At 40.1% G+C, this 23,481-nt stretch overlaps 1 protein-coding gene across 1 annotated transcript; it reads left to right on the top strand.

Annotated features, from left to right (window-relative positions):
* The first annotated feature begins 212 nt into the window (after positions 1-212).
* LOC139864362 (glycine--tRNA ligase, mitochondrial 1-like) lies at positions 213-23,481 on the top strand. The gene is made up of 6 exons (XM_071853148.1): positions 213-312; positions 694-836; positions 4,498-4,548; positions 4,623-4,703; positions 21,825-22,234; positions 23,188-23,481. The coding sequence occupies exons 1-6, from the start codon at positions 213-215 to the stop codon at positions 23,417-23,419; spliced, it is 1,017 nt and encodes a 338-aa protein (XP_071709249.1). The 3' UTR covers positions 23,420-23,481.

Here is a 23,481-nt window from a genome sequence, read left to right as displayed (position 1 = left end):
GAAAATAGCGCATCAATCCAAGGTCGCTCATCTCGAACGTTTTCATCATGTCTTCTTTAAATTCTTGTATCATTCTCTCATTGTTTCCAGTATATATTAGATCATCGACATACAAGGAAATAATGAGAGTGTCAGAGTTACCTTGGGTTTTAATGTAGAGTGTAGGCTCACTTTGACTCCTCCTGAATCCTGAACTTGTGAAGTAGTTGTCTATGCGACTGTACCATGTGCATGGCGCTTGTTTAAGTTCATATAAGGCTTTCTTTAGCTTCAGGACTTTATCTTCTTTTCCTTCCTGGATGAACCCTTGTGGTTGCTCTACATATATTTCTTCTTCGAGAAACCCATTTAGAAAGGCAGATTTCACATCTAGTTGATGAATCTTCCACCTTCGTTGAGCTGCTAATGCCACAAGAGCTCTTATAGTATCCAGTCGAGCTACAGGTGCGAAAGTTTCATTGTAGTCGAATCCAGGTTGTTGTGAATAGCCTTTAGCTACTAGCCTTGCTTTATGTTTTTGTATAGAACCATCAGGGTTGAGCTTTGTTTTGTAAACCCATTTAACTCCAATAATTTCTTTATTTTCTGGAGGATCAACTAACTCCCATGTGTTGTTTTTCTCGATCATTCTTATTTCTTCGTTCATAGCAGTCACCCATTTTTCATCTTTGGCTGCAACTTCATAGCTTTCAGGTTCTATAGTTGTAAAGTTGCAAGTCTCGTATATCTCTGCTAACGCTTTGACTCTTCCAGGTGTTGACTCTGGACTTGACTCGTCTTGTACCAAAGGTAATCTTGTTGATGGAGAAGTTGGTGTAGCAGGGCTTGTTTCACCGGTACTTTTATGTTGTTCAGAATGCTCAACTTGTAGTGGTTGTTGGGCTGGAGTTTCCATAGATATCCGAGGCAGATATGTTTGTTTTTCAACTTTGTCCTTTTCCCAGTTCCAAGAAGCGTCTTCATCAAACTCCACGTCTCGGCTGATCACGATGTTATTAGTCTTCAGGTTATAGACTCGGTAGCCTTTTGACTGTGTGCTATAGCCCAAAAATATTCCCTTCTCTGATTTTTCTTGGAGCTTGTGACGTTTCTCCTTAGGAACATGGATGTAGCAGATAGATCCAAATACTCGTAGATGTTTTCGCCGACGGTTTCCTTCCACTCCATTCCTTTATCGGAGTCTTGTTTTCTACGGCTTTCGTGGGACATCGATTTAGTATATATACAGCCGTGTATACAGCTTCAGCCCAGAAACTGTTTGGAAGGCCTTTTTCATGTATCATTGTTTTGGCCATTTCCATTACAGTTCTATTCTTACGTTCAGAGACACCATTTTGTTCAGGAGCGTAACCAACTGTGAGTTGGCGTTTTACTCCTTCATCTTCACAAAACTTATTGAATTGTGTAGAGGTGTATTCTTTTCCTCTATCACTCCTTAGTGTTTTTATATAATGGCCACTACTTTTTTCTACGAAGTTCTTGAACTTCTTAAATATCGCAAATACTTCGGATTTTTCACACATGAAATAAACCCATGTCATTCTAGAATAATCATAGATGAAAAGAATGAAGTACCTGTTTTGGTTAAGAGACGGGGTCCTCATTGGTCCACATACGTCAGTGTGCACCAGCTCCAGTATACCTTTCGCTCTCAGAGTTTTGTCACGAGGAAAAGGTTTTCGATGTTGCTTGCCCATCATACAGCTTTCACACGTGTCAGTGATTTCTTCTATGTTAGGCAAGTCTCTCATCATATTCTTCTGTTGGAGGATTTTTAGTGCGTGAAAGTTAAAGTGGCCAAATCTTCGATGCCATAGCCATGATTCTTCGACTTGAACTTTCATGGCCGTGTCTCTGATATACTGCCAACGAAGCGGGAAATTGCGATTCTCCATTCGCACTTCGGCTATTAATTTGTTGTTGTGTTTCTTATCACGAATCACACATGATTCGTCTTCGAAGTGTAGAGAGTAGCCATGCTCCATCATTTGGCCGACACTTAGCAAGTTACTCGCTAAGCTTGGTACTAGAAGAACATCATTGACAGATCGAGTGCAGTTGTTAGTTTGGACTGTTATAGTACCTTTACCTTTAGTATCAACAAGTGCTCCATTCCCTAGCTCGACGCGGGACTTTACAGATGTGTTGATACTATGAAATAACTTCTCATCTCCTGTCATGTGGTTGCTGCACCCACTGTCGATGAACCAAGTGTCGTCCCTTTGTTCATTCGCAACATGACAGGCATAGAATAGCTGATTTTTGTTTTTCTCCGGTATATCTTCATTTTCTTTCGTGAAGTTAGCTCGATGATTTTGTTTTAAACGACAATCTTTTTCTAGATGACCAAATCTTTTGCAATTATTGCACTGTGGTTTGCCTTTATGAAAGCAATCTTTCTCCAAGTGATTTGTCTTTTTGCAGATACCACATGGAGGGTAGCTTTTTTTCTTTGATCGAACCCGGTTCTGAGTTTTTCTCCTCCTCTCGAATTTTCTTCAAGATTTTTCCCCCCATTATTAGATTTTTGAGACCTTATTTTGAGTTTAGACTGAAACGCACTTTCAAGTGAGTTTTCACTGCGTCAACTCAGTCTAGCCTCGTATGCTTCTAGAGAGCCAACTAATTCCGTTACTGACAGAGTCTCGATGTCTTTTGACTCTTCAATAGCGGTAATGACATGATCGTATTTTTCGGTCATACTGATAAGTATTTTTTCTACGATCCTTTTATCAGTTATAGAATCTCCATAGGCTCTCATTTGATTTACTATTTCTTTAATTCGAGAATAGTAATCTTTTACGGTCTCAGTGTCTTTCATATTTAAAATTTCAAAATCTCTCCTTAGAGTTAGTAGTTTGACGGATCTCACCTTGACATTTCCTTGAAATTCTTCTTGAAGAATCTTCCACGCCTCTTTGGCTGTCGTAGCTCCCATGATTCGTGGAAAGATAGACGGTGTCAAAGCTTGTTGAATATAGCCTAGAGCAGCAGCATTTCTTACAACATTTTTGTTGTATTTTTCCTGTTATTCAGCGGACAGAGTTTCGTCTTCTTTTGGAGTTATAAACCCGATTTCGACAATATCCCACAAGCTTTGTGCTTGAAAATATGTCTTCATTCGGATACTCCAAAAATCATAGTTGTCGCCATCAAAGATGGGGACAGGAATATTGTATACACCAACGGTAGTCATGGTGTACTCGAACGAACGCCCAAATAGCTCTTGATACCACTTGTTAGAATTATTATTATGAATTTAATTTAATAAGATGTAATAAAATAGTTTATTAGTATTAAATGAATTATTATTTTAATGAAGGAATGATTTTTAAATATAGAAATATATGAAGACTTTATTTAAATATGGAAACTTTAAACTTTATTGTTTTTTTGTTTTTTTATCATTACAATCTTACAACAAAGTGACTATATATATAGCCATCCAATGTCGGTGGACATTCTTCAAATATCTTTGATATTTTGACCAATTGAACCATCTAGTTACTTCTAGCTAGTACATATTTTCCTAGCTCTTTTAATAAGTACTAGATAATACTAATTACATCCAGAATTATCTCGAAAAAACATTAATATATTAACACACGCGGTAAAAAAAAAAATTAAAAATTGAAACTCAACATAACAGGCTTTGCTTATCGTGTCGGAAATATTTAATCATATAAAGAATTGACTTAAAATAAGCCAAAATTTTCCGGGTCGTCACGCGCACTGTCGTGTAGCTGGATTTGTACGTGCTAGTGTCCTTGTACCAGACATATAGTGTCATTGCACTGACACGTGTACAGACTTTGTCGGGTGATGGGCTTACACATATACATCACCGGTCCGAAGTGTACAAGTTGCCTAATGACGATCTCACGTACGTACGCTGTGACGGCTCACGCATACGTAGTATCGGATGCTTGGTCTTATGTGCACACACTGCCTATAGGCGGGCTTACGTGTACTTACGCCGGTTGGCGGGCTTACATCAGTACACTGCCTTCGTCCAGGGCCGTTGACGGGTCATGTACGATAATTCTGGTCTTACGAACAACTAGGTTGATGACGTTTCGTAAATGCCATCTAACTTTCATCTACCATAAGTAGTGTACTTGTGTGATTTACGTCTAACGAATTAAGGTATTCGTTATGCGTATCATTATTGACTTGTCATATACTTAGAAAAAGGTAAATATATACTAAACAGACAATAAATATATTTACGTTAAGAGGTGAGTCTTCTTATGGTTGGATTGAGTGTGTTGGGATTGCCGATCGATCTGCGTATGACCTGCGTGCACACACAGTAAGAATTGAACACTGTTAGCAAGATTTATCTAGCATATTGCACATTGAGGCGATCTGATTAATAAGTTACTTAATTTGAGATTTAGTGTCAATGATGTAGTTTATTGCAATGCCTTATTTATCAAACTTGTTGAAAAAATGGTATTGAACTTATGGATGTGTTTTTTGTATATAGGATAATAGTGGCGTTCTCTTGTAGCTCAAGAGAAATTTGCAGAGCCTAAAGAAGTGGAGGTATTCTTCTCAGATTCCTAACTAGTTTTCAACTTTTTGAATGAACAAGATTTTAACTGTTGATGTATCTCCAGAAAGTTGTTATAACACCGGTTAAGAAGGAGCTTGGCCTTGCATTCAAGGGTAATCAAAAGATGGTAGTTGAAGCACTGGAGGTAAAGAATTTCTCTATTGCTTTTCTCCATGGTTGTGAAAGTTGCTATTCGTGGGGTAGTCCGTCGGGAACGTGAGGGACTAGTTGGGCGTTGACTAACATTGACTTTTTTTTATATTGATCAGATAAATGCAAAGTTGACAGACTAAATCTGACTTTTGACCATTTTGATTTGTTGACTTATACCTGCGTTAACCAGCGACTTTTGACCGACTTGGCCTAGTCGGGGCGGACTACTTCAAAATTCCGACTAATTGGCCTAGTCATCGACTGTTACAAGCACGTGTTGCTCCTTTCAGGCTTAATATGTAATGAAATGTCAGTAAACCGCATGGTTGCTGAGTTATTTACTGAAATGTTGGTGAACCGGATGGTTTCTTTCTATCATTATCCTTAAAATTATTTATATCAATTGCTTTTCTAGCGAGAATGACATTTGTTTGAGTGATATTTATTATGGTTGCATAACGATTGATTATTTGTACATGAACTGAAGCTGTTTCCTCATGAACGAACCTATATCGTAGATGTTCATCACACATTTCAATTTCATAGCTGTAGACTAGTAAACCATTTAATTTGATCTTAAACTGAGTCTGCATGAACTGCTTGAGAGTCTTTATAGCTGATGTATATCAGCTTGAATTATAGGACTAGGACATCACCATTAAACATCCTAAAATAAGTTTCTTTGCTGATGACAAGGGAGTCTTCTAGTCTTCAACCAGTACCATCATCTATTTGTAGTGACGATACTTCTTACATATGTCAGTTTCGGCCGTTTATATTGATGATAGGTCTGACGGGTAAACTACAAAATAGATTTGCTAAAATAATTGAACGAGGTAAATCGCCTAACAGTTATTCAATTGCTTGCAATGTTCCTACCAATAACTCTCTTTGTATGTGACAATATTCTTTATAACAAAGTTTTTGCAATAAGATTTCTGACATTAGTTACAATACAAATTTACAAAATGAAAAAAAAGGAATAGGGTCGGTCCAAACTGACATACGTATGACTAGTTGACCTAATGATGTCTTTGTAAGGATATTAGGACCCAAAACAACGCAAGTGATTCAACAAGGTCACTCACCGATAGTAATTCTACAAGATTACTAACCCACTTAATGAACGAAAGATTATAAATGCAAGAAATGTAAATCGACACAAGAGATAACGTGGTTATATGCAATCGTTGTGATTGCTTTAGTCCACGGACCAACTGGAGAATGTATTTACTGAATATTTGTGGTGTGTATACAATGAGTTACAAGAGGGTCTATTTATAGAATGGTTTAAGGAGTAAGCTAAAAACAATTCCTTGAAGCTTCGTGTGAGTTTCCTGACAGCTTCATGGAGGCTACATGTGAGTTTCCTGACAGCTTCGTGGAAGCTACATGTGAATTTCCTCACAACTTCGTGGAAGCTACATGTGAGTTTCCTAATAACTTCGTGGAAGCTACTTGTGAGTTTCCTAACAACTTCGTGGAAGCTTCGTGTGAGTTTCCTGGAATCTTCCCTCTAATTGTTTAAAGTTCTCCATATCTCCAACAATCTCCCACTTGGAGACCTTGAACAAACCCAAACTTCGTCAACCCAAAATATCAACGATCTAACCAAGAACGTTAAACCACCATTATACCGCCAAACTCCATTTGGGACAAGCACACTCAACACATACTTCGGATGAGCAGACTTTCGATACAAGGTCTTCAACACTACTTGTTAGAATTGAAACATTAACTCTCTAATTCTCTAGTTGGGGTCTTCTCTTATCAATTCATTTGAAGACCAATTGAGGTAATGCAAAACCTCAATTTCTCTGTCGTAACAACCTTAGTAAACATATCAGCAGGATTCTTCGTACCAAGGATTTTCTCCAATAATAAAGTACCATCATTTATATGTTTTTGAATAAAATGATACCTTATCTTGATGTGTTTCGTACGACCATGAAACACCGAATTCTTCCCAAGATGAACCGCACTTTGATTATCACAATTCAAGACGCAGTAGTCTTGTCTTTTACCCAACTCACCTAAGAAGTTTTTCAACCAAACAAGCTCTTTAGAAGCTTCTGCAATAGCCATATATTCGGCCTCGGTGGTTGACAAAGCAACACTCTTTTGTAGTCGAGACATCCAACTAACCGCCGTCTTCCCTATTGTGAAAACATAACCCGTAGTGCTTTTCCCCGAATCGTCACATCCACCCAAATCAGCATCCGCATAACCCCTAAGTATGACATTGCTTTTAAAGAAGCACAATCCCATATTAGAAGTACCTTTTAAATAACGAAGCAACCATTTGACCACTTCCCAATGCTCTTTCCCCGGATTAGACATATAACGACTTACAACTCCCACTGCTTGAGCAATATTGGGTCTTGTACAAACCATGGCATACATAATACTACCCACGGCCGATGCATATGGAACCTTTTCCATATCCGTTTTGTCTTTTACCGTCTTTGGTGATTGACTTTTCGATAACTTAATCGTCCTACCCAAAGGCATAGAACGAGCCTTTGAATTTTCCATATTAAACCTCTCTACTACTTTCTCAATATATTTAGATTGAGACAAGTATAGAGTACCTTTCACACGATCACGCACAATACTCATGCCAAGTATTTGCCTAGCACCACCAAGATCTTTCATCTCAAATTCACGGGAAAGTAATCCCTTCAATTTGTTAATTTCGGACATGTTAGAACCTGCAAGTAACATGTCATCAACATACAACAATAAGATTATATAAGAAGACTTGAGTTTCTTCAAGTAGCAACAGTAATCCGCTTCACATCTTAAGAAACCAATCTTCTTCATAAAATCATCAAACTTCAAGTACCATTGCCGAGGTGCTTGATTCAATCCATACAAACTTTTCTTTAGCTTACAAACTCACTTCTCTTTACCCTTTACCTCAAAGCCCTCGGGTTGCCTCATATAGATCTTTTCATCAAGGTTACCATGTAAGAATGCGGTCTTCACATCTAGTTGCTCTAGATGTAAGTGTTGGTCCCTTAATAACAACAGGAGTATTGTAGAGGGGGGGGGGGGGGGTGAATACAATTCTTTTCTTAATTAACTAGTCAGTTAAACACGTTTAGTATTCAGTAGTAAATAAGATAGAGTCACAGGTAATTTTCAACGGTTATTCTTTATTGATTAAATCAGAAAGAATCACAACTATCCTTGGCGGAAATGATAGTTGGTTGATACAGATTACCTAGATTATAGCTAAGAGATAAACTAAAGCTATTACACGGTTTGGACTCTAACAGATAAACCCACACCACTAGTTTTTACAATAGTGGATACAACAATATATATAGTAGTTCTATTAACCGTGTAATTAATCTATTGTCCACTAGTACATTGGATGCCTTGTACTTGTGGGGACAATTGTGTCAGAAGGCATGCTCTCCTTCTTTCCTCTTAGGTAGCTATTTGCAGGAACACACCAATTCGGTTTGGCACTACCATTTGATTTAAACAAATGGAATGTTGTGTTCCCTAGGTATGAATAAAGTATAACACATGTCTGCACATGCGTTCCACTTCTACATTCCCACGTGGTCTTGTAAGGTCACTTGTCAGCCGCCGACTCCTGTCCTTTTCTGTTCAACTTTGTCTTCGACTTCTGTTGAATAGTGCGTTGATGTAGACCACTCTGGGAAACTACCATGCTTGTAATGGAGCATGGCTGTCTTGTGTTGTATGCTGATATCCAGACTTACTGGTCCTTCATATGTTGAGTCACTTGATATTCTTGATTTGCTGGGTGCACATCCTGTGCTGATTCAAAGAATACATTTCTACCTTGTGCTGATAGACTAGGCAGCATACTAAACACTCGACACAGCTATATTAGCTGACTATACATAAATAAACTTGTGCTGGCTGCACATAACACTTTAGTGCAAATAAATATTGTTTTGTCATAATTAAATCCTTAATTATTTTGGGGACTCAACAATCTCCCCCTATTTGATGATGACAAAACCTATGACTTGAAGAGAAAACACTAAAGCCAGCACTTAGGGACCTAGTGAGAGTAGACAGTAAATTCGTCCCTTTAAGTTTGTTTTGGGATCTTTTGATGAGTTATCTATATCTTATAATTTGATATGATTTTGAAGATAAACTCACTTTACTTACATTACATCAGATATATATAATAATTACAAGATAATTCGTAATAAAAAGTAAATTACAAAAGATACAAGTTAAGCACATAGGAGACTATCTATCTTTATCCCTTTCTCTTTCTCTTTCTTCATCAGATAGCTCCTCTTGTTTAATCTTCCAGGCTTCAGGGAACAGGAGAGGTAATTCAGCAGGGTCAAAAACAGGGATGAAAGGAGGTAGAACAATTCGGCTTCTCCCAGTTGGTCCTTCACCAGTAGGTTGCTTCCCTTTAGGCTTTTAAGCAAGAAATTCATCAACATCAACTACTGGTGCATTCCCAAACTTAGTTGCCTTCTTGAACAGCTGTTGGAGTTCAGTCTTAAGAGCACTCTTGATAGCACTCTCACCTTTACCAATGAAATACTCCAAGATTTCTATCCATTCACTGAATCCAAGAGTTCTTAAGTCATCAAAACTAATCCTTTCTTGAACATTGTTATCCCTGACAACATTGAAAGCCCTTTTTGTCCCTCTGTTTACCTTGATAATTCTGCAGGGATTAGATCTTCTATTCATCACATTACCATACCTGCTCTTATAATAAGTATCAGGAAACTCAATATTGTGATCAGGTACTACAGGAGCAGTGGTAGGTACTTTCTCAGCAGCTTCTATCTTATCAAAAACCTTATCCTGTTCTTTGACAATGGCTCTGGCTAGTTTGAGGGACTCAGCCTGTTGCTTTCTGTCAGCAGCCAATCTGTCTTCAATATCCTGAAGCCTTGATCGTTCAGCAAGTTCAGCATCAGCAGCTTCTCTGGCTTCCCTTTCAGCAGCTAAACCCATCAGATAATCATCATAAGAAATGTTCAGGGATCTTACTGCTTCAACCATCTTTCTACCCTCTTCAGTACTAAGGGCAGCACAATACTCCCTTATATCCATACCCAGCTGGAGAGCATCTTCAAAATGAATTCTTTCATCAGTAGTGGAGAGCCTGAGACCACTGTTATTCAAGTACACCCTAATGTCAATGCCATGGGTTAGTGCAGCAATATAGTGTGGCTGATCAAGAGGATGATGCAGCAGCCTGACTTGACGAATTCTTTCATTAAGCTCAATTTGTCTTTGTTCAAGCAGCTCTGGAACAGTGATCTGAAGTCTGTAGGCTTCTCTTTCATCTGGGTTCATTTTTCTGATGTTCGGCTCACCATGGGTTACTGAGTCATCTTCCCAAGTGATATGTTTGTCATGAATCCTTGGGGAAGATGGAGGATACATAGATGATTCATAGCTGCCAGATGAACTAACTGGATGCTGATTGACCCGGTTATCCTGTGTTCTGTCAAAGTAAGCTTGAATCTGGGGAGGAAGAGGAGATAGAACAAGTGTTTGGCCGTCTCTTCCCCAGACTGTGAAGTCAGCAGGATCAACCGTTTCATCATCTACTTGTTTAGCACCCAGCTCAACCGGCTTTGCTGGGTCTTTAACACTTGTACTACCCAGCAGCACACTTCTGGCTGGGTCTTCTATCACAGCACTCCTTGCTGTGTCTTCAATGCCAGCTGACTGATTAGTATCAGCTGGCTCAACCACTTTAGTACCTTCATCAGCTGCCTCGAATAGGGGTCCTTTCCTCAAGGGCTGATTGTCCCTAGGAGCAGATTTCACCCTGTATTTGTCAATAGGCCTGGGTTCAGCTGATGGTTCTTGTGTCGATACTGGTTGAATAGGAGGCAGGTAAGGAACAATAGCAAGATGCTCCCCCTGACTAATAACATCATCATCATTAAGGATGATTGTTTCTGTTGGCTGTGTTTGTTGTGTAGCTGGCTGAGCAGCAGATGCTGGTTGAGGAGTAGAGCTGGCTTCTAACATAGCATCAACCCATTTCATGAAAATATCAGCTCTAACTCCACCAGTTGACTCAGTAGAATCAAGGTAATCCTTCATCTCAGCCAGAGTCATGTTCCTGATTCTTTCTGCTCTCTGTGCATACAGCTTTGCCCTCTGTTTGTCGTATTTGACCATGAACTTGGCATTTCTTTTTCTTGCCTCTTTTCTGTGTTTATCAAAGGCAGTCAGGTCATCATCGATTTCCATTGCTTTTGGACTCAGCCATCTTCTGTGCATAATCTTACGACGTTTAAGTTCAGCAAAGGCCTCAAACTTGGCATTGAAGGCATCATCTAGTTCCTGCTGTCGCTTTTGATGTCTCTCTAACTTCCTCTTCATTTTACGTTCAATAGATTGAGATAGCACAAAAGCTTCAGCTACAGCCATATCAGAAACATCACTGGGCTTACTGCCAGAACCAATATCATCCACTGGTGTGGCAGACACACTGGGTTGAGTACCACCAGTTGCCTGTGCACCACCAGCTTCAGTATGAGCGTTGCTGGGCTTAGGGCCAGTGTCTTGACCATCACCATCACCATCTCCATCTCTCCTTGGTTGTTTAGGAGCCTTTTCATGTTCATGCTCCCCCTCAGACTGTTTTCTCTTTTTAGATTTCTTTTTGGACTTTTTCTCCCCCTTTTTGTCATCAGCACGGGCAGTAGGGTGAATAGAAGGGGAGACAGTAGCATCAAGATCACTGTCTGACTGAGGAGCAGAGAAGGCAAAATTGTTCCACTCAGCAACCTCTGGAGTAAGATGGGCACCAGGATCCACACCAAATTGTCTTAGCAGAAGATTGGAGGATCTAACTTCATTCCTGGCTACACCCATAGCCATTTGTTCAACGATGGCTCGAACATCACCTTGCAAAGCAGCCATTCGTTGTATGTTTTCAACCATCTGAACATAGGCAGCAGCAGGAATCATGTTAGCCATTTGAGCTTTCTGCGATTCCAATCTCTCATGTAACACCCTGTTCTCCTCATTTAAGAAAGTATTTCTGCGGTTAGCAGCATCCAAATCAGCTTGGAGTCGGGTGATATTTTCACAGTACTCATTGTGAGAGATAATTCGCCTTTCAAGCTCCTCTTCATCTTCGTGGTGCTTTGTGATTGCTTCGACTGCCACATCAGCAAAAGCACATACCTGCTGGAGTTTAAGATCAATAGGAGTTGTAACAGCCTCTCCAGCAGATCTGACAGCAGCAGAGACACTATCAACAATAGCTCTGCGAATAGTTTCCTCCAAATTTGGTGTGATCCCTTGCAGTGTCTTATAGACAGCAAAGGTGGAAATATCAGCAACCTCATCTGCATTGAACTTTAAGTATGCAGAGGTTGAAGGTTGGTCAGCACAAGCTAACAGAGGAGTATCACCGTGGGGTGGTGGAGATGGAAGGTCAGGAGCTGACTCATCACCATGATCACCATCGTTTTTACCTTCGCCCGAAGGCTTAGAACCACTGATATCCTTGTCAGCATTATTATCAGCATTGTCATCAGTAAGATCCACTGGTTTGTCTTTGGAACCAGTCACGTTATCATGAATGACTGGTTCGCCCTTACCAGTACCTTCATCAGCATCCTCATCAGAAGAAGATGAGGAGGAAGAAGCTGAGGAAGAAGAAGGTACTGGCGAATCAGGGACATTTTGCATAACACACTTACCAGTAGTAGGATCGATGACAAACTTGAGAGGCCTCCATGTACCAGAAAATGGCGAAGCAGCTGGAGCCATACCAAAAACATGATAGTAAGGCTGTTCATTGATTTGCTCCAGCAGAGCTATCCTCTCATAAATTTCTTCTCTAGCTGGTCTATCAAGCTGAGATAATAGCTCAACCATCTCTTCACGAGGTAATCTGCTGGCTGAGACTATTGCAGATTCGGGATCAATGGTCAGCTGATCGACCAGCATAGCAATCTTGGGAGAGATTGAAGCTCCCTTGAAAATGAAGTTAGGAACAACTTCATCTGGATCTGGTACCTGCACAACATATGGCTTTGTTTCCTCAGTAACAGAAGCCTTAGTCGAATCAGTAGTTGTGTCAGCAGAGGTACCAGCATCCTTAACATCAGCAACCTGTGCACCAGTATCAGAAGGAAAAGTAGCACTAGTACCAGCATCCATAGCAGAATCAGATGGAAACGTAGCACTAGCACTAGCATCAGCTGTAACAATACCAGAATCAGAACCAGGAATGACAATAACATTAGCTGCATTCGGCTGAATGGTTTCAAACTCCATCTCAGCAGTTGGTTCAGTAGCAACCAAAATTGGACCAGTAGGATGACGAACTGCAGATTCTGTAAGAACTTGACGTTCCATAGTAGAAGAATCAGAAGAATCAGCAGGCTCATCAGACATTAATGCAGAGTCCACTCTTGGCTGGGTGACAGGTTCATCAAGAAGAACATCCTTGACAATATTGTCAATAACCTTCTCAAGAACAGGAGGTTCTTCCATGATAACATCTTCCACACCAGCAGCAGCAGAATCAACAGTACCAGCATCAGCACCACCAATAACAGAATCAGTGGCACCAACACCAGTAGCAGAGGCAGCAATATCACCAGTAGGAATAACAACATCTTTATTTTGCTCCCCCTCTGCCTGTTCATCTACCCTGCTAAGAACTGAAACAATAGAACAAGTTATGTTAGCAACTGTAGAACCAAATAAATTTGACTCAACAATTGCATCTGTTTTTGGTCTCTGGGGACCGACTTGTAATTTGGTCAGCCCTTCGAATGAGACAGAAGAAGGTGTCTGTAAGTACAGCGGTGACTCTGCTGACTCATTGGCAACACATGTTGACCCAGATAGTGTAAGAGATCTGGCTGGTAATGATGTAGGAGTGTGACTCTTATCAGTATCCGAGTAACGTACTGGCTGTGCAGTCACCTGAGCTGGTTCAACACGATGAAGACCCAGCTCAAGCCTGCTTTGGGGGTCAGTTATGTTCTCTGCTGGTTGTACTGTCAGCAGAGAGTATTGCATTAAGTTCATTTCAGAAAAATGTGGAAGTGCCTGGTTAGAAGAGTATGGGTTGCTACTCTTCTTGACACCTGTTTTAAAACCAGTCAGCTTGGGAGCCAGGGTTATACCTTTAACTCCCTCAACATTTTTCAAGTCAGCAGTTAAAAAATTTTCAATTAAGTTAGATTGTTCTGCTGTTTGGTCTAGAAACGCACCAGGTTCCATAACTACATCCTTTGCAGGAGCAGCAGCTGAGACTGGTGCAATCTCCCCTGTGGTTCGCTTGGAGCCAGCTTTAGCACGCTTAGGTTTGCCTGTTACCAAGAAATAGATGAGCAACGGATTCCAACACTAGAATTGGGTAGTTAGTATATAAGACTAGGGCTGTTCTTTATGATCAGAGAGCACTTGATTCTAATACAACTACTGCTTTACCAGTATATGAGACGGTGGCTGTACTAGTTGAGGTAGCTAGCTGCTTCCTTCGCGTTGCTGGCTTTCGCTGAGGACCCTCCCCCTCAACTGGTGCAGAACCAGAGGCAGTCGATTGGGTGGCTCCACGATGAGCAGCAAGATACTCATTCATTGCTGGTGTCAACTCAGCATATGGAGCAGCAGGTACATCCTTTGGCATGCCCCCTTGTTTTACTGGGACCTCAAATGATTGATCAGCAATTTGCTGATAAGCTTCACCCAGTTCACTTTCAAATACTAGGCTTAAGAATCGTGGAAATGGAATCAAGTTGGTTCTGACTCTAGCAGTCACCATTTCCCTTAGCCTCAAATAAATTTCAAGGGCGTAATCGATGTTCCTGTTGAACAACAACCCATGACCAAGCTTGAGCTAAAAATCTGAGCATTGGTCAAAGCTTCCTGACTTTTGACTCATGCACTGAGTCATCAACCCAAAGAAGTAGTACCATAGAGGTGGCATATGCTTTCTCAACGGTGTATGTGCCACTGGTCCAGCAAACCCAATGGTCTCCAACACCTCCCTTCTTAATTCGTCACTAGTAGGTGAAGCAACAAATGGTCCACCGGGCAATTGAAGAGCACGTCTAATAGCTTCGACGGTGACAGAGCAATTTAGGGTTTCAGTCACCATGCCACGAATACATGGAACGTTGCCGGGAGTGGTGGCAACAGTGGCAGTATACCAAAATCGTGCCAAACAGGCAGCATAGAATCGGGAAGGTACACCGGTGATGGCTCTTGCCAGAGGTGATTGACGGATGTATTCGATGAGGGCCTCATACCCATTGTTAACCTTCGATTTAGGGATAGAGAGGGCATGTGCAGCATTGCCTCTAGATAGGCGAATCAGTGAGTGATCAGGTGCATTGGGAGCCCTAATCAGGTTGGGGTGGAGATTGAACAGTGGTCCTTGAACGACGTGTTCTTGAACCACCAGTTCCTCCGGTGCCGGTGCCGGTTGTGGGGCAGGTTGTGGTTGCTGTTGTGGTTCAACTGTTTGAGGTTGTTGTTGCTGTTGTTCCTCTTGCTGGCTTGCAGCACGTGGTGATTGCTGTTGTTGTTCTGCCATTGATGAGTGTAGGATGAAGATTTGAAGATTGAAGATTGAAAAAGTTTTAAGAGTAAAAGTGTGTGTGTTTTGAATAATGAATAACCGAAGGTTATTATGTAAGATGAAACACACTTTTATCCGTTGTGATTGGGTGAAAAAGTGCAGGAGAGAGAAAATTACTGTCATCTGCAGGCGCGTGGGCAGATGTGACAGACTGGCACGTTTTCAAGGGGAGACAGACTGTTGACATGACATTTATACGGCTTAAACACTCATTCCTCCCATTTAGCATTAAATGCATCAGATTTCATTTCAAACAAATTGATTTAAAACCTCAAAAATAATTTTTGTATTAAATACAAAATACTTTTGTTACATTTAATATGTCATGAATTTAATTTAAATCATTGGAAGTAAATGAGTTTCCAGTTTTAAGGAATCATTAAATTTGGAGAGCTATTTATTATTTCATTGAAAACATTTAAGTAACCAAAATATAAAAGACCTTGCTGTGCTGGTTGTTTGACATGTAGGCAGTAAGTAAATAAATGTGACTTACTGGTTTGCCCTACACGTTGTAGAGCCAGCACACCAACAAAAGTTGTCTTTTATTTAAAGATTTGTTATTAGATTTCAAACTCTCTTCACGTTTGCAGCTTCTGCATAAATCAATTCTTAGGTAGTCAAACATTTCAGCTTTTTCATCATCATTATAAGTTCAAAAATTATCAACCTTATACATCATTTCAGTTTTCCATTGAGGAGAATCTCTGTTTTGATCAGCTTCCCTCATATCAGCCAAAAACGTACTACCACCATCATCCTCATCAGACTCCTCGACCTCTTTGGCCATCAAACACAGCTTTTTACCAGTAGCATAACCAGCACCATCATCATCAGTATCACTATCAGAAGATGAGGACGTGCTGGCTTCATCCCAGTCATGATGTTCAGCAACTAGAACCTTTTCTGGCTGTTTACCCTTCTTGTCAGTCTTTGCACTTTCCTTCATCTGAGCTTTCATAGCTTTGTACTTGTTTTTGTACTTATCAGCTTTTGAGAAAGAGTTAGCATGTGACGTGAAAGGTTTCTTGGACATGCATTCAGCAGCAAAATGTCCAACCTTCCCACAATTAAAGCACTCAGATTTAGGACCCTTGACTGACTTGCTGTTGTACCTAGCATTTGGCTTTTTGCTCCCTTTGTATGACTTGCTGGTTCTACTACGATTGAACCTTTTGAACTGCCTAGCCAGCAGAGCCATACCTTCAGCAAACCCTTCTACATCACTTTCATCTGTACTGCTTTCTTCAGACCCAGTACCACTTTCCTCAACACTATCAGCTGACTCTTGTTCTGCCAGTAACTTTTGAACCAGTAAAGCTTTTTGAGCTTTCTTCCATTTAGCAGCAGCAATAAGAGCAGCATCATCATTTTTAGATGATTTTGAAGTGGTGGGGGCAGACCTAAAGTTTTCTTTCATGTTAAGTTCAAACTTGGCTTCTGCCTTCTCATGATTCCAAAGGGAACTGTAGAGAGAAGACAGGTTAAAGTTCTTTAGGGTCTGTGTGGTTCTTAATGGGTCAGTAACAGGTTTCCATTTACATGGCAGTGCATCAATGAATTTGTTCACTTGTTCAAATTCAGTGTAGGTCACATTTAAAGTGGTCAGGTCTGCTATCAAAGAGTTAAACCTAATGAAGGTTTGCTTAAGGGTTTCATTCTTATAGGCAAAGAACATTTCATATTCTCTTTTAAGAGCAATCATCCTGTTCTGCCTAACTTCTCCCATACCCTCATAGGTGACATCTAGGTAGTCAAGCATAAGCTTAGCATTTTCTTTTCCCTTGATCAGTTTGAACAGTGGGTTAGGCAAAGTTATGGCTAACAGGGTTCTGATTTTAGGGTCAAGACCAACTCGACGTTTATCCTCATCATCCCATCTAGAGGGAGTGATAATAACCTCTCTGCCAGGGATGGCAGGAGTGTCAGCTGTTGCTGGTGCACTACCAACTGTCTCAGTGGGAACGAAGGGGCCATCTTTGGCAATTCCAGGCATGAGTGAATCCACAGACTCAAGATGGAGCATGAACCTTGCCTTCCAGGTTTCATACTCATCTTCATCAAACTTAGGTGGTCTGTTAGACGAGCCATTCTCAAGGTAAGCTGAGTTTGAATACGAAGCCATAAGAGAATTCAGATCCAAGATATTAATTATCAAGACTGACGCTCTGATACCAGTTGTTGGTCCCTTAATAACAACAGGAGTATTGTAGAGGGGGGGTGAATACAATTCTTTTCTTAATTAACTAGTCAGTTAAACACGTTTAGTATTCAGTAGTAAATAAGATAGAGTCACAGGTAATTTTCAACGGTTATTCTTTATTGATTAAATCAGAAAGAATCACAACTATCCTTGGCGGAAATGATAGTTGGTTGATACAGATTACCTAGATTATAGCTAAGAGATAAACTAAAGCTATTACACGGTTTGGACTCTAACAGATAAACCCACACCACTAGTTTTTACAATAGTGGATACAACAATATATATAGTAGTTCTATTAACCGTGTAATTAATCTATTGTCCACTAGTACATTGGATGCCTTGTACTTGTGGGGACAATTGTGTCAGAAGGCGTGCTCTCCTTCTTTCCTCTTAGGTAGCTATTTGCAGGAACACACCAATTCGGTTTGGCACTACCATTTGATTTAAACAAATGGAATGTTGTGTTCCCTAGGTATGAATAAAGTATAACACATGTCTGCACATGCGTTCCACTTCTACATTCCCACGTGGTCTTGTAAGGTCACTTGTCAGCCGCCGACTCCTGTCCTTTTCTGTTCAACTTTGTCTTCGACTTCTGTTGAATAGTGCGTTGATGTAGACCACTCTGGGAAACTACCATGCTTGTAATGGAGCATGGCTGTCTTGTGTTGTATGCTGATATCCAGACTTACTGGTCCTTCATATGTTGAGTCACTTGATATTCTTGATTTGCTGGGTGCACATCCTGTGCTGATTCGAAGAATACATTTCTACCTTGTGCTGATAGACTAGGCAGCATACTAAACACTCGACACAGCTATATTAGCTGACTATACATAAACAAACTTGTGCTGGCTGCACATAACACTTTAGTGCAAATAAATATTGTTTTGTCATAATTAAATCCTTAATTATTTTGGGGACTCAACAGTAAGTCCTCGGATGCAACCATAGAAAGTACCAAACGAATAGTAGTCATCTTCACCACCGATGAAAATATCTCTTGGTAGTCAACTCCTTTCTTTTGTTGAAAGCCTTTAACCACCAAACGAGCCTTGTACCTTTTCTTGTCATCCAACTCATTCTTGATTCGATACACCCATTTACTTTGCAACGCCCTTTTATCATGAGGTAATTTCACTAGTGACCAAGTTTTATTCTTCTCAAGTGACCCCATCTCTTCTTTCATGGCAAGCTCCCATTGTATGGATTCTTTTGTCTTCCTTGCCTCAAAGTAACTTTCGGGTTCACCATTCTCGGTATAGAGCAAGTAGTTTGCTGATGGAGAATACCTAGGATTAGGTTTGGGCATTCTAGTCAAGCGTCTTAGTGTAGGAGCAACCGAAATGGTTGGACCGGTTTCATTTGTGTCCTCCTCATCACTAGAACTCGCACTATGTTCGGAATCATCACCGCTTTCCGAACCATCTCCATCATTAGCATTTTCTGATGCCTCACCGTTAATTGGCAATTCATTGTTACCCGTACTCCCACTAGAACCTGCAAGATCATCAATAGAAACATCGTCAAAAGTAACATGACCCGGTTTAGAACTCCCCGTTTCCGGTTTGCCATAAACCGAATCTTCATCAAATGTAACATCACGAGAACGAATCACTTTTCTAGCTTCGTTATCCCAACAACGATAACCCATTTCATCCGACCCGTAACCTACGAAAATGCACTTCTTTGACTTAGCTTCAAGCTTGTCTCTATCCGCATCTTTGGTCTTCACATAAGCATTACACCCAAAGATCCTAAGGTGATTATAACTCACCTTCTTACCTTGCCATTCTTCCTCGGGAATTCGGAAATCCAACGGTGTTGAGGGTCCCCTATTTATCAAATAAGCCGCCGTATTTACTACATCCGCCCAAAACATCTTAGGCAAACCGGCATGTAGTCTCATACTCTTAGCCCTTTCATTTAACGTACGATTCATACGTTCGGCGACCCCATTGTGTTGCGGTGTCTCCGGTACCATTTTCAACATTCTAATACCGAGCTTTGCACAATGGTCTTTAAACTCAAGACTACCATATTCCCCTCCATTATCTGACTTCAAGCACTTGACTTTCAAATTAGTCTTATTTTCTACCATAGCTTTCCACTTCACAAAAGTATTAAATACATCGAATTTAGCTTTAAGAAAATAAACCCATAACTTTCGAGTGGAGTCGTCAATGAAGGTGACATAATAGCGAGAACCTCCATGTGATTCTACATTCGTTGGACCAAATACATCCGTATGAACAAGCTCTAATTTCTCCAAATTAGGAGCATTCACCGATTTCCCAAAAGTCACCTTCTTTTGCTTCCCATATACACATGGTTCGCAAAACCCAAGTTCTACCTTTTTCAAATCCGGAATTCTCCCACTCGAAACAAGCATCTTCATACCCTTCTCACTCATATGCCCGAGTCTTCGGTGCCATAGAGTTGATTCAGACTCAACATTAACCATAGCAACCACCGTGTCTTCATCAAACACTTCAACCATATAAAGAGTTCCCCTTTTATGTCCACGAGCCACGACACAACTACCCTTAACCACCTTTCATTGGTGGTTTTCAAAAGTAACCGCGTTACCTTCATCATCTAATTGACCAACCGAAATAAGTTTCCTTTTTAATTTAGTAATGTACCTTACGTTTTTCAAGGTCCAATTAGAGCCAAGAGTATTCTTCAATACAACATCTCCAATGCCCTCTATATTGAGTTGTTTGTCGTCCGCCAATCTCACCTTGCCTTGATATGAACGAAAATTCTTCATCATGCTTTTGACATGAGTAGCATGAAATGAAGCTCCCGAATCCAAAATCCAAGACTCCATAGAATTTTCAACACTACATAAAAGTGCATCATCACTTTCTTCCTCGGTCAAGTTCACACCTTTCGCCGGACCATTTTTACAATTCCTTTGAAAGTACCTTTTTTTATTGCAACCCCAACAAACAGCTTCACTTCTATCTTTCGATGGATACCTCTTCTTAGACTTCTTTCTACCATTCTTCTCACCGCGATCAAATTTCCTACCACGGTTGTCGGTACTTAACAAAGAACCGGATGTCGATTCCCCCGAGTTTCTCCTACGAGTATCTTCACCAAGAATCAAATCCCTTATTGCTTCAAACGCTAGCTTAGTAGTTCCCGTAGAGCTACTAACCTCGGTAACCGTACCCGACCAACTTTCCGGTAATGATGAAAGCAAGATTAGTGCTTTTAATTCATCATCAAACTTAATCTCTACCGATTCAAGCCTTGAAACGATATTATTAAATTCATTGATATGATCCGTTGCACTCGTACCTTCCTTCATCTTTGTATTGAACAATTGACGCATGTGAAATACCTTATTAGAAGCGGTAGGTTTCTCATACATGTTAGAGAGTGCTTTCAAGCAAGCAAACGTCGTCTTCTCATTCACAACGTTGTATGCAACGTTCTTAGCAAGTGAAAGACGAATAGCGCCCAAAGCTTGATGATCCAAAAGCGTCCAATCGGCATCGTTCATGCTTTCAGGCTTGGTCTCTAACAAGGGTTGGTGTAGCTTCTTTTGATACAAGTAATCTTCAATTTGCATCTTCCAAAAGCCAAAGTCTCTCCCATCGAATCGGTCGATTCTAAACTTTCCGTCTTCCGCCATCGTTCCCTTAACGAAACCTTATGCCCTGATACCAGTTGTAAGGATATTAGGACCCAAAATAACGCAAGTGATTCAACAAGATCACTCACCGATAGTAATTCTACAAGATTACTAACCCACTTAATGAACGAAAGATTATAAATGCAAGAAATGTAAATCGACACAAGAGATAACGTGGTTATATGCAATCGTTGTGATTGCTTTAGTCCACGGACCAACTAGAGAATGTATTTACTGAATATTTATGGTGTGTATACAATGAGTTACAAGAGGGTCTATTTATAGAATGGTTTAAGGAGTAAGCTAAAAACAATTCCTTGAAGCTTCATGTGAGTTTCCTGACAGCTTCATGGAGGCTACATGTGAGTTTCCTGACAGCTTCGTGGAAGCTACATGTGAATTACCTCACAACTTCGTGGAAGCTACATGTGAGTTTCCTAACAACTTCGTGGAAGCTACTTGTGAGTTTCCTAACAACTTCGTGGAAGCTTCGTGTGAGTTTCCTGGAATCTTCCCTCTAATTGTTTAAAGTTCTCCATATCTCCAACAGTCTTGACCTATTACTGACCTGCTGATAGTCTCACCTTACCGAGTCGAAAGTACACAGACTTATGTTGAATCTTCTACACGGTAGTGTTTAATGTGATTTCCCTTTGCATTTTGTTAGACGATGAATGAAAAAGAGGCGATGGGCATGAAGGCTGCTTTAGAATCCAAAGGAGAGGCAGAATTTGAAGTGTGCACCCTTGATAACCCGAAGGTGTTGATAAAGAAAAACATGGTTTCAATATCAAAGGAAATAAAGAAAGAACACCAGAGAGTTTTTACTCCGTCTGTGATTGAACCATCGTTTGGTATTGGACGAATCATCTATTGTCTCTATGAACACTCCTTCTACATGAGACCAAGCAAAGCTGGGGATGAACAGTTGAATGTTTTCCGTTTTCCCCCTCTTGTGGCTCCCATCAAATGTATTGTCTTCCCGCTCGTCCAGAATCAGAAATATGAGGAAGTTGCTAAAAAGATTTCAAAATCTTTGACTGCTGCTGGAATTTCTAACAAGAAAGATATCACAGGGTTTTTTTTTTTTTAATATACTCCTTTTTTTGCCCATTTACTTGTGTATAATGCTGTATTTATCTCCAAAGGGTCAAATGGGTAGAAAAGGTCAGCTTAAATTTGGTAAAATGTACTCCCTCCGTCCCATATTAATTGTCCCCTGACAAAAAACACACAATGTAAGAAAATGTCATAAAAGTGCTGTAATTTCTGTTTACTTTCTAGTTTTACCTTTACCTTTTTTTTCCTTTAATTCTATCCCCATACATTAAGGGCATAATAGAACTTAAGCTTTTTATTCTTTTCTATTAATGGAAGTGGACAATTAATTTGGAACATTCCACTAAAATGGAATGCTAGACAATATATTAGGGACTGAGGGAGTAATGGATTATACAATTATAAGTCTTTTCACTTAACTTTTTGTTTTTCTACTTGATTTTTTGAACCATTGTCATAAGAGCTATGACAACCCTTTTAAATCAATTTAAGTTTTTATTATTATTATATATATTAGACCACTTGTATTGGTAGAAGGCGTTTCTTGTGGTGTCGCTTTTTTGCACTTTTTGATGATTAGGACGTGTTACTTTTTTGAGTGGAGTAGTGGTGGTGTTACTTTTTAGTGTTGGTTAGGAGTACTGTGATGATGTGTTAAAAAGTAATTGGGTTTATTAAAATGGGGTAAAAATAATATTTTAAAATAACAAAAAATAATAAAAAAACAAGTGCCGGCCGTGACTTGCCTCGTCACTTTCGAACTGGAGCCTCAAAAACGCCGCGAAGTACCTCCGGATTACGCCGGAAAATGGCGTTTCTTGTCTCCACGTCACCTTGTGACGCCGTTTCTCTCGACGGATACAAATGGTCTTAGTCATTATGTATATAAAGTATAAATAAAAATTGTGAAAACAATCTTTATATGCAAATGACAAACCTGTGATAGTTTGATTTGCTAATCTATTTATAGGTACATCCATCGGAAAACGATATGCGAGAACCGATGAACTTGGTGTGCCGTTTGCTGTTACCGTGGATTCCACAACCTCGGTAACAATTCGGGAGAGGGATACCAAGGAACAAGTTCGTGTGAATGTGGATGAGGTGGCAGCGGTTGTGAAGGATGTTTCTGAGGGACGTATCACATGGGCTGATGTATTACAGAAATACCCTGCTCATGTTTCTGCTTCTGCGGATGAGTGAAAGCTGCTAAGATTTATCAAGACCTTATATTTCTTTACAATTTCTTTTTTTCCATCTTAAAC

Source organism: Rutidosis leptorrhynchoides, chromosome 1 (assembly GCF_046630445.1).
Source record: "Rutidosis leptorrhynchoides isolate AG116_Rl617_1_P2 chromosome 1, CSIRO_AGI_Rlap_v1, whole genome shotgun sequence".
NCBI lineage: Eukaryota > Viridiplantae > Streptophyta > Magnoliopsida > Asterales > Asteraceae > Rutidosis > Rutidosis leptorrhynchoides.
This window is presented reverse-complemented; position numbering and strand designations above follow the sequence as displayed.

What these genes read in the sequence shown, in the direction of transcription:
- LOC139864362 (XM_071853148.1), top strand. Translation starts at nt 213, where the DNA reads ATGCGACTGTACCATGTGCATGGCGCTTGTTTAAGTTCATATAAGGCT. An exon ending in TTCCTGGATGAACCCTTGTG is followed by an intron (nt 313 to 693) that starts GTTGCTCTACAT and finishes CATAGCTTTCAG; the next exon opens with GTTCTATAGTTGTAAAGTTG. An exon ending in AACAAGAAAGATATCACAGG is followed by an intron (nt 22,235 to 23,187) that starts GTTTTTTTTTTT and finishes TCTATTTATAGG; the next exon opens with TACATCCATCGGAAAACGAT.